The 14,608-nt window shown below is 39.9% G+C and overlaps 1 protein-coding gene across 1 annotated transcript in view; it reads left to right on the top strand.

The window, feature by feature from the left end:
- Positions 1-14,608, top strand: part of XPR1 (xenotropic and polytropic retrovirus receptor 1) — a 227,427-nt gene that overhangs the window by 31,873 nt on the left and 180,946 nt on the right. The window contains exon 2 of the mRNA XM_051857042.2: positions 10,670-10,721. Coding sequence (XP_051713002.2) covers positions 10,670-10,721 — 52 coding nt within the window. The remainder of the gene's footprint in view (positions 1-10,669; positions 10,722-14,608) is intronic.

A 14,608-nucleotide genomic window follows, 5' to 3' on the forward strand; every position in this document is an offset into this window, starting at 1 on the left:
TGTTGAGCCGTGGCGCTGGCCAGACAGTATTGATTTCACAGCTGTTTGGTGGGTAAACTAGTTGAGTTTGTTGGAAAAAAAATAGAGGGAAAAGAATAGGAGAGAATGAGTGCAAAAGAAGTTATAGTAGTGGACTTGGCTAAACTAGATCTTATATAAATGCATGGTAGATAGAAGGAAAACATAAGAATGTTAACGCCACTAGTATAGGGCTTTTAATTTTTCTCATAATGTAGCCCAGGAGTCCAGAACAGTGCTTGCACGTAGTAGGTACCTAATTCATATTTGTTGAGTGAGTGAGGTGGTGACTGAGATTGGGAATGTTTCTGAAAAGCAGGCTTTGGGAAGAAAATTAAATGAATTTTGACATCTTGAGTTTGTGTTACCAGACATGTAGCCATGGATATACATCAAGATGTCCATATGGAAATAGCAAAAGCCTTATCAACAGATGTGAGAGTATGTTAGTGCATATTTATAAATACGATTATAGCCTGACATATTCCAAATTAGCTCCTCTTATTTTATAGATTATGTATATTTCATACATTAATATATATTTAAACAGTAAAAATTTAATGTAACATTATATTACATTAAAATTTAATGTAACAAATTCTGTATATTAAATTGCCTCTGCCTGAATACTTTGATTCCAAGAAAATTTTGAGTTACGTATAATGCTTCTAATGTAATATAGTCTTTGGATTACATATGTACAGAGTACAGTAGTTTATTTTTCTAAAAGATTTATTTTATTTATTTGAAAGTCAGAGATGCAGAGAAAGGGAGAGAAACAGAGAGAGAGGTCTCTATCTGCTGGCTCATTCCCCAAATGGCCACAACAGCCAGTGCTGGGCCAAGCTGAAGCCAGAAGCCAGGAGCTTCTTCCAGGTCTCCCACGTGGGTGCAAGGGCCCAAGCAGTTGGGCCATCTTCCACTGCTTCCCCAGGCCATTAACAGACAACTGAATCATAACTGGAGCAGTGGGGGCTTTAACCAGCACCAATATGGGAGGCCGGTGCTGCAGACAGAGGCTTAGCCCACATGCCACAATGCTGGCCTCCAAAGAGTACATAAATTTTAAATGTAGTAGAACTTGTATAAGAGTTTTTATTGGTTTTACTGAAATTATTTTTGTCATCAAAAACAAAGGTAGACTAGTTTATTTCTATATAGGGATAGAAATGAAGATTATTTAGGATGTTGGTTATTTATTCAGTTACCTGAGAATGCTAGATGCTTTCTTTTGAGGTTTATTATTTGATTCATAGAAATGTTCCATGCATTTTAGTATCAGGAAATCATTACTGATTTCTTGATGATGAGACATAGAAACCTTGTCAGATGTAACTAACTTGCCCGTTATTCAGACTTCCCATTGTTTCTGGTGAAATAAATAAAAATAAAATGTAGAAAAGAAGTGGAAATTGAAAAAGAAATGAGAGTGAGGCTGGCGCCGCAGCTCACTTGGCTAATCCTCCACCTGTGGCGCCGGCTCCCCAGGTTCTAGTCCCGGTCGGGGCACTGGATTCTGTCCCGGTTGCTCTTCTTCCAGTCCAGCTCTCTGTTGTGGCCCGGGAAGGCAGTGGAGGATGGCCCAAGTGCTTGGGCCCTGCACCCGTGTGGGAGACCAGGAGGAAGCACCTGGCTCCTGGCTTTGGATTGGCGCAGCGCCGGCTGTAGCGGCCATTAGGGGAGTGAACCAACGGAAGGAAGACCTTTCTCTCTGTCTGTCTTTCTCTCACTGTCTATAACTCTGCCTGTCAAAAAAATAAAAATATAAAAATAAATAAAAAAAGAGATGAGAGTGTTTCTCAGGCACATAAAGTTCATATTTTTAAGACTGTAAATTTTATTTAAGGATTCCATTTAGAAAAGTTGTTTAGGTTAAACTGGCTAATGTAAATTTTATCCAGTTATGAACGTTGTTAATAATGATTATAACTAAAGATTTATGAGAGCAAATATTCTTTGCTCTTCCTCTTTAAATGCCTGTGTTTATGTTTTTGTCTATTAATCCAACAGATTGCAATGTACTGAATTTTTTTTAAAAGATTTATTTATTTATTTGAAAGTCAGAGTTACACAGAGGAGAGGCAGAGAGAGAGAGAGAGAAAGAGAGAGAGAATGTTTTCTATCTGTTGGTTCACTTCCCAGTTGGCTGTGCCAATCCAAAACCAGGAGCCAGGAGCTTCTTCTACGTCTCCCACACCAGTGCAGGGGCCCAAGGACTTGGGCCGTCTTCTACTGCTTTCCCAGGCCATAGCAGAGAGCTGGATTGGAAGTAGAGCAGCCAGGACTCGAACTGGCCGCCATATAGGATGCCGGCACTGTAGGTGGCGGCTTTACCTGGTATGCCACAGTGCCAACCCTTGTACTGACTTTGAATGAATGTTGAAATGAATAAGGGTAACATAGGTTAGATATTGTATAGATGGTGATGGTCATATTTATAGTATGGTCTTAGGTGAATGGTTAGCTGTTTGGAAGTATGAGTTTTTCTAGCTTCTGACATCTTTTAAATGGTCTGTAAAACCCATCTCTGTTTTGGAAATGACTTAGAGATGATCTACTGTGGCTTACTAAAATTTAACAATGTAAGAGATTTTGGTATTCTAATCAAGAGCACATCTTTATTGTGAATTGTAACCTGGTTGTATATTTAAAAAAAATTTTTTTTTATTTTGAGAGGCAAAAAGGGATACTATCTCTTTCTTTCACACACACACACAGACATACATGCACACGCACATGCACACGCACACACACACGCACACACACACACAGAGCTCCCATCTGCTGGCCCATTCCCCAAATGCCTGCAGTAGCTGGGACTGGGCCAGGTCAAAGCTAGAAGGAAGGAACACAATCCAGGTCTCCCATGTGAGTGGCAGAGAGACAACCACTTGCGCCATTGTCTGCTGCCTCTCAGTGTGCGGATTAGCAGACAGCTGGAATCTGGAGCAGAGCCAGGATTTGAAACCAGGTACTCTGATACAGGACACAGACATCCTGACTTCTTAATCTCTAGTTCAAATGTCTGCCCTGAAGTATTCTTTTCAGATTGGCTAATTTAGTATAATTAAGAGACCTTGTTATTTAAAGTGTACTCTAACTGGGATCTGCTTATATTTGTGCTTTCTTAGGAGCCTGTAGTTTTCCAGTGAGAATTAAAGATACTGTGTATTTTCATCATCAGTCAGCTAGAAATAAAATAGGAGCATGTTCTAGATTATCAAGATGAACTTCCTGTAAACTGGTGATAATGCCAGGAGATTGCAGTACTCTATTTGTGCTTATTTGGTCTCGTTGGCCCCAGATAGAACTACAGTGCTTTGTGTTGAGTTAAATATGTGATGCATACTTGATGTAGTCTGGTAGAGGGCCAAATGTGGCTATAGCCCAATTTTTGATGTAAATTTTGTGGTAGTTCACATGCTATAAGCTAACATTTTTGGAGCATCTTCTCTGTTCTGTGTAGAGTTCTAAGTACTGTCATATATGATCATAATGAAAATTCATGTTAGAATTTATATTTTAAGGGATTTTAACCTCACAGTAGACTTTTAAGATAAGTGTGACCACAGTTCTTATTTTACAGAAGAGGGTCCTGAAGTACAGAGAAGTTAATTTTCTCAAGATTACACAGCTAGTAAGTGTTATAGTTGGTTTTCATGTATACTGTCCATGCCATAACTCCTACTTTGCTGTGCTGTGTTTGTGTAGAGACAAGTACTTGAAGAATTGCATCACATCATACCAGCACAAAGTGAGATAAGCATTCCAAGCTCAAAAGAATACGTATATTATCAGTCAACTCCATATTCTTGTTACAAGATCAGATTTTGTTTTGGCAAAATAGCGTTTTTTCCCCTGTCACGTTAGCCTATTATGTCCTATTGTCCTATTTATAGGACACCTATAAAATTTAAATTGAGCAATAAATGTCATTTATGGTAACTTTGAAATAAATATTATATTGTTGAAATATTCACAGAATTTAAAACTTGGCATCTAATGGATTATTATGGTTGGTTGAATAATACTGGCTTTGCTGTTATGTTTGGATTTAATTTTTAAGATTTTACTGTTAATGAGTTGTTTGAAGTTCTAGTTTTGTTCTAGTTTACATATATTTCCACAACATATCAAAAATAATTTGACATTCAGAAATTGTAGTAAAGATGCCAGTATAGTGAATTGTTTTCAATTCTTTGGAAATGAAGTCTTCTGCAGTGTACATGAACATATTTTTATTTATTATGCAAATTTAGAATTTTCTATAAAGTATTGGATTTCTTTCTAGTAAAGTAGTGTGAATTGAAAAGACTTCCTGAGTTTATTTTTTTGTTATTTGGATGTACTGCTATGAAACCAAGAAAGCGTGCTTGGTAATGCACAAAGGATCCATAGGTACTAATGTAGACATTACTTATTAGGGTTTTCTTTTCTTTTTTCTTTTTAATTGTTCCTGGTTGAGGGCTATTCTCTACACAGGCATAGAATGGGATCCTATTTATGGAGTTCTCTAAAGACTAGTAATACCAAAACCCTGGAGGGTCTTAGAGGAAAACTAAGCAGTAAGAAGCTAAAGGAGTTGCCCATGATTTTGTTAAGATTTGTCTTGGTTTAAATGAAATCATGATTCAATTTTATAATCAGAATGAAGACTATCATCACTTTTCTCTTTATATAATTTTAATTCATTTTTTAAAAACTTAATTTGCTAAGCTTTCTTTTTGCAAATTTATTTTCATTGCCTGTCAGTGATTCTTCTCAGTGTGCTTTGTTAATCATCTTTAAAGTAATTTTCTTTAGAGAAAAAACCCTTTTGAATTCAAGAATGATTTATTGAGCTCCTATTATGTGCAGATCACTTTGCTGCCCATTGGGGTTTATTTGGTTCCTGATAATATTTAATTTTGATACACATTCTTATTATATCCCAAAGTAGAAAACTTCATTCAGTCATGTGTCTGATATTATTTACTCCCATAGTAGATTTATTTCTGTAACTCACAGGACTCAGGATAGCATTATACTTAGTATTGCAGATTGATTACAAAGGAGCCCTCTTAGAAACAGCTGAATGGAAGAGATGTCTAGTGCAAAGCAAGAGGATGGGGCTGGCACAGGGCTTCCCTGACTGCTTCCAGCACCTCCGTGTGTTCAGCCTGGAAACTCTCCAAACCTTGATGCTTGAGGGTTCCTGTGGAGGCTTCATTACCTAGCACAACTGAGTAAGTCATTTCCATTGATGATCGCCTCCAGCCTGTCCCCCACTCCCGGATGTCTGGAGGTGGACTTACAGGTCCAGCCCTTTAATCACCTGGCACTTGTTTTTTCTGGTGATCAGGCCTTATCCTGAAACTATGTAGACTCCTTCCCCCACTTTCCCTACTGAACCCTCTCATTAGCATGAAACAGATAGTAAATTCCAAAAGTTTTAGGAGTTCTGTTGCCAGGAACCGAACCCAAAAACCAAATGTTTATTTTTTATTATATCCCAAATCTATTACTGTATTGCCCCAGAATCTACATATATAAATGGTGAATGTTAGTGAATGTTTTTGAATTTCAGCATATGTGATATTAAAATTTTCTATATGTATTTAATTTTCCTACAAACATTTGTAAAACATAGGCTAAAATGAACAAAAGTGTATTTAAAATTTTAATTTTTCCTTTTTCTTGATGTTAGATTTGTTTAGTCATGGGATTAGCTTATTGATCACTAAGCAAAGCAAATAATGGTAACAATATCATTTACTAAGACTTGAATACTCTTTTTAAAAAAGTATGGGTTACTCTGGCTTCTGGTTTTTCACTTTTGATATTTATATGTTGAATGGCTGTAAGCTCATGGTTCTGGGAGAGGAGTGTGGGTTTTTGTTTTTTTTTTTTTGTTGTTGTTTTGTTTTGTTTTGTTTTTTTAAAGATTTATTGGGGCCGGTGCTGTGGTGTAGCAGGTAAAACCACCACCTGCAGTGCTGACATCCTATATGGGCACTGGTTCAAGTCCTGGCTGCTCCACTTCCGATCCAGCTCTCTGCTATGGCCTGGGAAAGCAGTGGAAGATGACCCAACTCCCTGGGCCCCTGCTCCTGCATGGGAGACTGGAAGAAGCTCCTGGCTTCGGATTGGCACAGCTCCGGCTGTTGTGACCATCTGGGGAGTGAACCAGCAGCTGGAAGATCTCTCTCTCTCTCTCTCTCTCTCCCTCTCTCTCTGTAACTCTGACTTTCAAATAAATAAATCTTTTTAAAAAATATTTATTTATTTAAATCATTTTTAAGATTTATTTATTTATTTGAGTCAGAGTTACACAGAGAGAGAAGGAGAGGCAGAGAGAGAGAGAGAGAGAGAGAGGTCTTCCATCCGCTGGTTCACTCTCCAATTGGCCACAATGGCCGGAGCTGTGCCAATCTTAAGCCAGGAGCCAGGAGCTTCCTCCAGGTGTCCCATGCGGATGCAGGGGCCCAAGGACTTCGCCACCCTCTGCTGCTTTCCCAGGCCATAGCAGAGAGCTGGATGGGAAGTAGAGCAGCTGGGACTCGAACTGGCGCCCATATGGGATGCCTGCACCTCAGGGGGGCAGCTTTACCCACTACGCCACAGTGTCAGCCCCAGATTTATTTATTTATTTGAAAAAGTTACAGAGAAAGAGAGAGAGATATCTTCCATCTGCTAGTTCACTTCCACTCCCCAAATGGCTGGTGGGCCAGGCCAAAGCCAGAAGCCTGGAAGTCCATTTGGGTTTCCTGCATGAGTGCAGGGGTCCAAACAATTGGGCCATCTTCCACTGCTCTTCCGAGTGCGTTAGCAGGCAGCTGTATTGGAAGTGGAACAGCCAGGACACAAACCAGCACCAGTGTGGGATGCTGGCATTGAAGGTGGTGGTTTAACCTGCTCCAACTCTTTGCCTGTGATAGATGTTTTGCCTCCCAGGGGATATTTATCTAATGGGTCTCTATAGGCCAGGAATCCTGCTAAAAATCCTGTATTGCAAATAACAGCACTCCCACCCTGTAACAAGGAATTATCTGGTTCCAAATGTCAGTTGTACTAAACTTGAAGAAACTTGTTGTGGGTCAGCTTGGGAATCACCACTGTTTAGATGATAACTGAAACTATGGGACTGAATAGTCACCTCAGCTTATGACCTACTCTTCAGCCCTGGAGCCTTAACTTAATCGACTCTAGTGGAATCAGGAAGGAAACCAGAGAGTTCTTTTTTTTTTTTTTTTTTTTTTTTTTATTTATTTATTTATTTTTTTTTTTTTGACAGGCAGAGTGGACAGTGAGAGAGAGAGAGACAGAGAGAAAGGTCTTCCTTTGCCGTTGGTTCACCCTCCAATGGCCGCCGCGGCCAGCGCGATGCGGCCGGCGCACCGCGCTGATCCGATGGCAGGAGCCAGGAGCCAGGTGCTTTTCCTGGTCTCCCACAGAGAGTTCTTATATAGCATGTGTGCAGGGGAAGCACACAGACAGCAATTTGAGCTGTGAACAGAAAAAAAGATACTTGGTTTAGCAAGGTGATTTTGTGAACAAAATCAGGCTCCCTGAAGAGTTAGGAGTCATCAGTTCCATAGGATTTGCATCTAGGAAAGTTAATATTTATTAAGTTTTGAGGAAGTTCTGGGAAGGGCATGCTTACTTGAAAGAAGGTGGGCACACATACCCACTAAGTATCATGTGTGTTACATGTGCTGCATACTCATTTGGAGGTGGAGATTCTCCATATTATATACAGGGATTTTGCCTTTTTATGTCAGAAAGGGGAAGTTGAAGATACAATTTCTGTTCTTGTGCAGAATTCTTAACCCAGCTTCAGTCAGGTTGGGCCCTAGGTTTCTTATCAAGGGAGTTCACCACAGGAATGTATCTTCAGCCAGTCGTCTGTGATTCGCTACCTGGGAAGAAAACTGGTTGATGTTAACTAGGATTTTTTTTTTTTAAGATTTATTTATTTATTTGAAAGAGTTACACAGAGAGAGGAGAGGCAGAGAGAGAAAGAGATAGAGAGAGAAAGAGAGTGAGGTCTTCCATCTGCTGGTTCACTTCCTGATTGGCTGCTACGGCTAGAGCTGCGCTGATCCAAAGCCAGGAGCTTCTTCCGGGTTTCCCACGTGGGTGCAGGGACCCAACGACTTGGGCCATCTTCTACTGCTTTCCCAGGCCATAGCAGAGAGCTGGGTCGGAATAAGAGCATCTGGGACTCAAATTGGTGCCCATATGGGATGCCGGCACTGCAGGCGGCTTTACCCGCTACACTGCAGCGCCAACCCTGTTAACTAGGATTAAAATGGGTTGAGGAGGGGCCAGCTCTGTGGCGCAGTGGGTTAAAGCCCCAGCCTGCAGTGCCGGCATCCCATATGGGCGCTTGTTCTAGTCCTGGCTGCTCCTCTTCTGATCCAGCTCTCTGCTGTGGTCTGGGATAGCAGTGGAAAATGGCCCAAGTCCTTGGGCCCCTGCACCCATGTGGGAGACCCAGAAGAAGCTCCTGGCTTCGGATCGGTGCAGCTCTGGCTGTTGCAGCCATCTGGGGAGTGAACCAGCAGATGAAAGACCTCTCTCTCTCTCTGTCTCTACCTCTGTCTGTAACTCTTTCAAATAAATAAAATAAATCTTTAAAAAAAAAAATGGGTTGCAGAGCAGTGAGTAGTTAAGACATCTACATCCCACATTCAGAGAGCCTTGCATTCAATTCCCACCTCCAACTTCTTGCCAGTGCATTTCCTGGGAGGCAACAGTGATGGCTCAAGTGGTTAGGTTCCTGCACCTATGTGATGAAGCTAGATTGTATTTCTGGCTCCAGGCTTCTGACTTCTGTGCCCAGCCCAGCCCTGGCTGTTGCTGTCATTTTGTGTGAGTCAGTGAGTGGAAGCCTGTTCTCTCTCTCTTTGCCTCTTAAATACATAGGTTGAATCCTTTTCTTTAGGAGATTGGGGTGTTATTTTTATTGATATGGAGAATTTTTCTCATCCTGTCTCCAACTGCTTACTGATGATCAGACTCCAACAATCCAAATGGCCTAAATATGTGTTGTTAGCTAATCTGTATGGGTTAGGTGAGGGAGAAATAAAAATTTGGATTCTTTTTCATCTTAAACTCTTACGCTTTCCAGATGTCTGTTGAGAAGTACAGATAGAGTAACCCTAATCTGAAAATCTAAAATCCACAGTACTTCTACATGACGATCATCATGATGTTTTAGATTTCGGGACATCTGGATTTTGGATTTTTACTTTAGGGTTGTTCAGCTGTTAAAGTCTGAAAATATACTAAAAATCTGAAAAACTCAAATGTGAAACACTTTCTAAGCAAATTGAATGAGGTATAACTCAACCTGTGTTTGTATTCAAGATGAAAAAGAGTTTTAGAACTTGCTTGCACAGTGTGAAAGTACTTAACACTACAGAAACTATATACACCTACAAATAATTAAGATGATGAATTTTATGTTATCTATATGTCACTATAATGGTAAACTATACTTAAATCATATATTCATTTCTTCATTTTTTTAAATGCAGGAGTCTGTTACAGGATTATACTTCCAAAAAGTTCATGGAAAATGCATATTATGACGAAACTATGCATGGCTCTCAATTTTTTTGCATTAAAATGAATTTATCTTCAATTTCATTTTCTGTGAACTTTTTTTTTTTTTTTTTTTTTTGACAGGCAGAGTGGACAGTGAGAGAGAGAGACAGAGAGAGAAAGGTCTTCCTTTGCCGTTGGTTCACCCTCCAATGGCCGCCGCCACAGCCGGCGCACCGCGCTGATCCGATGGCAGGAGCCAGGATCCAGGTGCTTTTCCTGGTCTCCCATGGGGTGCATGGCCCAAGCACCTGGGCCATCCTCCACTGCACTCCCTGGCCATAGCAGAGAGCTGGCCTGGAAGAGGGGCAGCCGGGACAGAATCCGGCGCCCCAACTGGGACTAGAACCCGGTGTGCCGGCGCCGCAAGGTGGAGGATTAGCCTATTGAGCCACGGCGCCGGCTCATTTTCTGTGAACTTTTAAAAGTGCTGTTGAATTTCTCTAGAACTTTGTTCTCATTTTCTTGCACCATTTTTTCCTAGTCAAGAGTTTATGCTATCTCATCCTTATCCACGTGACCTTTACTTTTTAAAGTATACAAATTACCCCCCCCATTTAAAAATTTTATAATTTATTTTTATTTATTTGAAAGAGAGTTATCCTCTCTTCTGACTCATTCCTTAAAGGCCTGCAGGAGCCTGGGCTGGGCCAGGCTGAAACTAGGAGCCCAGAACTCTATCTGAGCCTGTCGTATGGGTGGCAGGGACCCAACTGCCAGAGCTGTCACCTTCTGCCTCCCAAAGGTGCATATTATCAGGAGGCTGGATTGAAAGCAGAGTGGGTATCAAACCAGGCACTTGTATATGGGTTGTGTGTGTCCCCAGTAGCTGCTTAACCACTGTGCCAACTAACTGCCCTATAGCTTCCATCTTAGATAGTGCTGGACTGATGTGAAAGTATATTTGGATTTTAGCTTCTTAAAACTAAAGTATTTAATTAAATTTTCAATGCAGGATGCAATATGTAGTCTTTGGATATTAAAATGGAATTTTTTAGCTTCAAATGCCATCAATATAAAGTTTACTTAGGATTATATGTATTGCTTTTCTCTTTCTAAATAGGCTTTCAAGGATATGCTGTATTCAGCTCAGGACCAGGCACCTTCTGTGGAAGGTAAGATGAATCAACTCCCAAGTTCAGTCACAGAAAACCACTTTTTAAGGAAAGATTTTAAACTACGAAGTATAAAACTATTATGAACACCTGCCATATTATATGGGTCTTTCTTGTTTTTGATAATATGTTACATGAGGGCTAGCACTGTGCCATAGTGGATAATATGTATTACAATTATTTTATATATATATATATATATATTTTTTTTTTTGACAGGCAGAGTTAGACAGTGCAAGAGAGACAGAGAGAAAGGTCTTCCTTCCATTGGTTCACCCCCCAAATGGCTGCTACGGCCGGCGCTGCGCCGATCCGAAGCCAGGAGCCAGGTGCTTCCTCCTGGTCTCCCATGCGGGTACAGGGGCCCAAGCACTTGGGCCATCCTCCACTGCCTTCCTGGGCCACAGCAGAGAGCTGGACTGGAGGAGGAGCAACCAGGACAGAATCTGACACCCCGACCGGGACTAGAACCCGAGGTGCTGGTGCCGCAGGCAGAGGACTAACCTAGTGAGCCGCGGTGCCGGCCTCTATATATGCATACATACATACATATATATATAAAGACTTTTTTTTCTCTTAAGATTTATTTATTTATTTGAAAGTCAGAGTTACACATAGAGAGGAGGAAAGGCAGAGAGAGAGAGAGAGAGAGAGAGAGAGAGAGAGAGATCGATCCATCTTCCATCCAATAGTTCATTCCCCAACTGGCCACAACGGCCAGAGCTGCGCCAATTCAGAGCCAGGAGCCAGGAGCTTCTTCTGGGTCTCCCACACTGGTGCAGGGGCTTCTCCTGCTTTCCCAGGCCACAGCAGAGAGCTGGATTGGAAGAGAAGCAGCCGGAACTAGAACTGGTGCCCATATGGGATGCTCCAGGCCAGGGCATTAACCCGCTGTGCCACAGTGCCGGCCCCAATTATTTTATATTTTAACTCATAGTTTTCTTTTGTCTAGCTTGCATTTACCTATAATAAATCTTTTATTATGTGTTAATGCCACTTGAAGACTGTGAATCACACATATTGATGCAGTCAGATTTCTTTCTGTGACTTGCTTTCTTCCTCTGATGTATTTTTATTTTCTCCTTTCCTTCCTTTCTTAACATAGCTTTTCCTTTCTATTGATGTCATTTCTTTAGAATTCAGTGGAGCATGTTTGTGTGTGTGTGGGCATGTGTGTGCACCATCTAAGAATGTTTATGTATGCATGCGCACAGTTTGACCATCTTAAAACAATGACCTGGGGGCAGTTGTTATCTCTTCAATTATCTTTATTGATCTTACCTTTTCTGTTATCTCAGCTTCTGCTCACTAGCTCCTTCTTTACCAGTTATTCTTGAGGGAGTATTGCCTCTGAGGCTGGATGTTCTTTTAAAATTCTGCATCAGATATTTTCAGGGGAGATGAATGTGAAAAAGTGTACATCAAATGTATTTTAGATTTTTATTTGAGTAATAACTTTATGCGCTATCAAACTAGTAGTTTTTGAAATCATTGTAGTGACAAGCTATAAGAGGCTTATTTTTAAGACATACAAGATATGTCTAAGTTGTTTAATAAAACTGTAGACCTATACTTAAAAATATTATGTCTTCAGTGACATAGAAATATATGTCTTCCAGGGCTGGCATTGTAGTGCAGTGGGTTAAGCCGCTGCTTGCCACATTAGCATCCCATATCAGAGCTCTGGTTCAAGTCCTAGCTACTCTGCTTCCCATCCAGCTTTCTTGTAATGGCTCTAAGAAGGCAGTGGATGATGACCCAGGTACTTGAGCCCTGTAACCCAGATGGGAGACAGGGTGGAGTTCCTGGCTCCTGGCTTCAGCATGGTCTAGTCCTGGCTGCTGTGGCTGTTGGGAAGCGAATTGGTGGATGGAAAATCTTTCATGTTGTCTCTTCCTCTGTTGCTCTGCCTTTCAAGTAAATAAATCTTTAAAAAAACTAAAAGAAATATACAACTTCCATCAAACCATTTTGAATTAAAAATGTGATTTTTACTAACATAAAATCTTTCCCCTTACCACTTTAAACCAGGTTATTGGTATTTACATATTAACTTTATAATGTATTGCTGAATTTTGTACTATGCTATATTTAATTCTCTGCTGTTCAGTGTGAGACACATAAGATTTATCAAAATACTTTGTTCTTTATTGGGTTATCTCTTATTTTATGTGCCCTAAAGAATACTTCCTTTAAGAATATAAGAAAAATGAAATTACATGGTAGTTAAATTGATTCCTTGCCCTTCATAAGTTGCTTTACTATTGGTTCTTTTAATTTTATTCTCAAGGTAGGGCTACTTATCTCTGTTATTGTTATTTTTAAAGTCTTATCATCTGGTTTGTAAACAAAATGCCCTCTGTTGAAACTTATGATGATATTTATTCATCCCCTCCATGCTGGAGCATGTTCCAAATAATTTTTTCATTTACTTTCTGTTCTTATTAGAGAAAAACTGAATTCTGGGAATGTATCTTCAAAATGACAGCTATTTATAGTTAAGAATTTTCTTTATCTCTTTGCTTAGAGGCATTAACTTCTTTGAACCCTGTGATAGAGTGAGTTTTATAGGTTGATTATGTAGGAGCTTCTGCTGCTTTCATAAGGGATGATTCTGTACTTGTTTTTTCTTTTTACTTTCATGAAAAACATACCATAAAGCCATGTGGCTTTTATTCTTTTTAACATGAGTTTTACCTTTTTGAAGCAATAGACAATTGAAAGTATTGGAAAATGTTTAAGGGAATGTGCTGTATAATATTGGGGTTAGGAAAAGTTACTAAAAAACCTAATTGTTTTCTCATTTGTTTTGTGATTTTATATTAATATCTTCTGAATGGTATTACATTAAAGTGATAATTTCTGTATTTTATCTTTGTTTACCAGTTTATATTTCTAGACTTTTGTTTAGCATTTATTTTAAAATAATAGAACACATGCAGATTTATCCAAATCTAAGATAGGATGATGTTAAACTTTTAACACTTAAAACATTTCATGCTAGTTAAGTTTCTTTTCATTTTAAAAATCAAGTATACCATAAATTAGTGGTTCTTGGATCTGCCTCCCATTTAACTCAACAACTCAGCTCACCTATAAGTCTGTAATCTTTAAGATGTTTTATGTTTTAATATTAGTTTAATCTCTGGAATTCCATTTTATCATATAGTGCATTGGTCATTCTGATTGTCACTGTTGAGTCATACTTTAAATTGGTCTTAGGTCACACAAATCTAAAATGACATTTAGGCAAAATGATCTTTAAATGTCCCTTTGAAGTAGATGCCAGTGATTTTTTAATTCTGTGACCTAGGTTAACTGTCAAGGTTCTCATGTTTTTCCATCAGAAATAAATGGTAGAGGAGGCCTTCACCATGGCGTAGTAGGTTAAGCCTCTGCCTGCCATGCTGATTCGTGTTCTGGCTGCTACTCTTCTGATCCAGCTCTCTGATAGTGGCCTGGGGAAGCAGCAGATGATGGCCAAAGTCCTTGGGCCCCTGTGCCCACATGGGAGACCCAGAAGAAGCTCCTGGCTCCTGGCTTTGGATTGGCCCAGTTTGGCCTCTGTAGCTGTTTGAGGAGTAAACCTGTGGATGGAAGACCTCTCTCTCTCTCTCTCTCTCACTCACTCTCACTCTCACCTCTCACTCTCACCTCTCACCTCTCACTCTCACTCTCACTCTTTCTCTCTGTCTGTAACTCTGCCTCTCAAATAAATAAATAAATCTTTATAAATAAATAAATAAATGGTAGAAATATTTCTTCTTTCTTTCTTTCTTTCTTTCTTTCTTTCTTTCTTTCTTTCTTTCTTTCTTTCTTTCTTTCTTTTTGACAGGCAGAGTGGGCAGTGAGAGAGAGAGACAGAGAGAAAGGTCTTCCTTTGCCGT

The sequence above is a fragment of the Oryctolagus cuniculus genome, chromosome 7, assembly GCF_964237555.1.
Source record: "Oryctolagus cuniculus chromosome 7, mOryCun1.1, whole genome shotgun sequence".
Lineage (NCBI taxonomy): Eukaryota > Metazoa > Chordata > Mammalia > Lagomorpha > Leporidae > Oryctolagus > Oryctolagus cuniculus.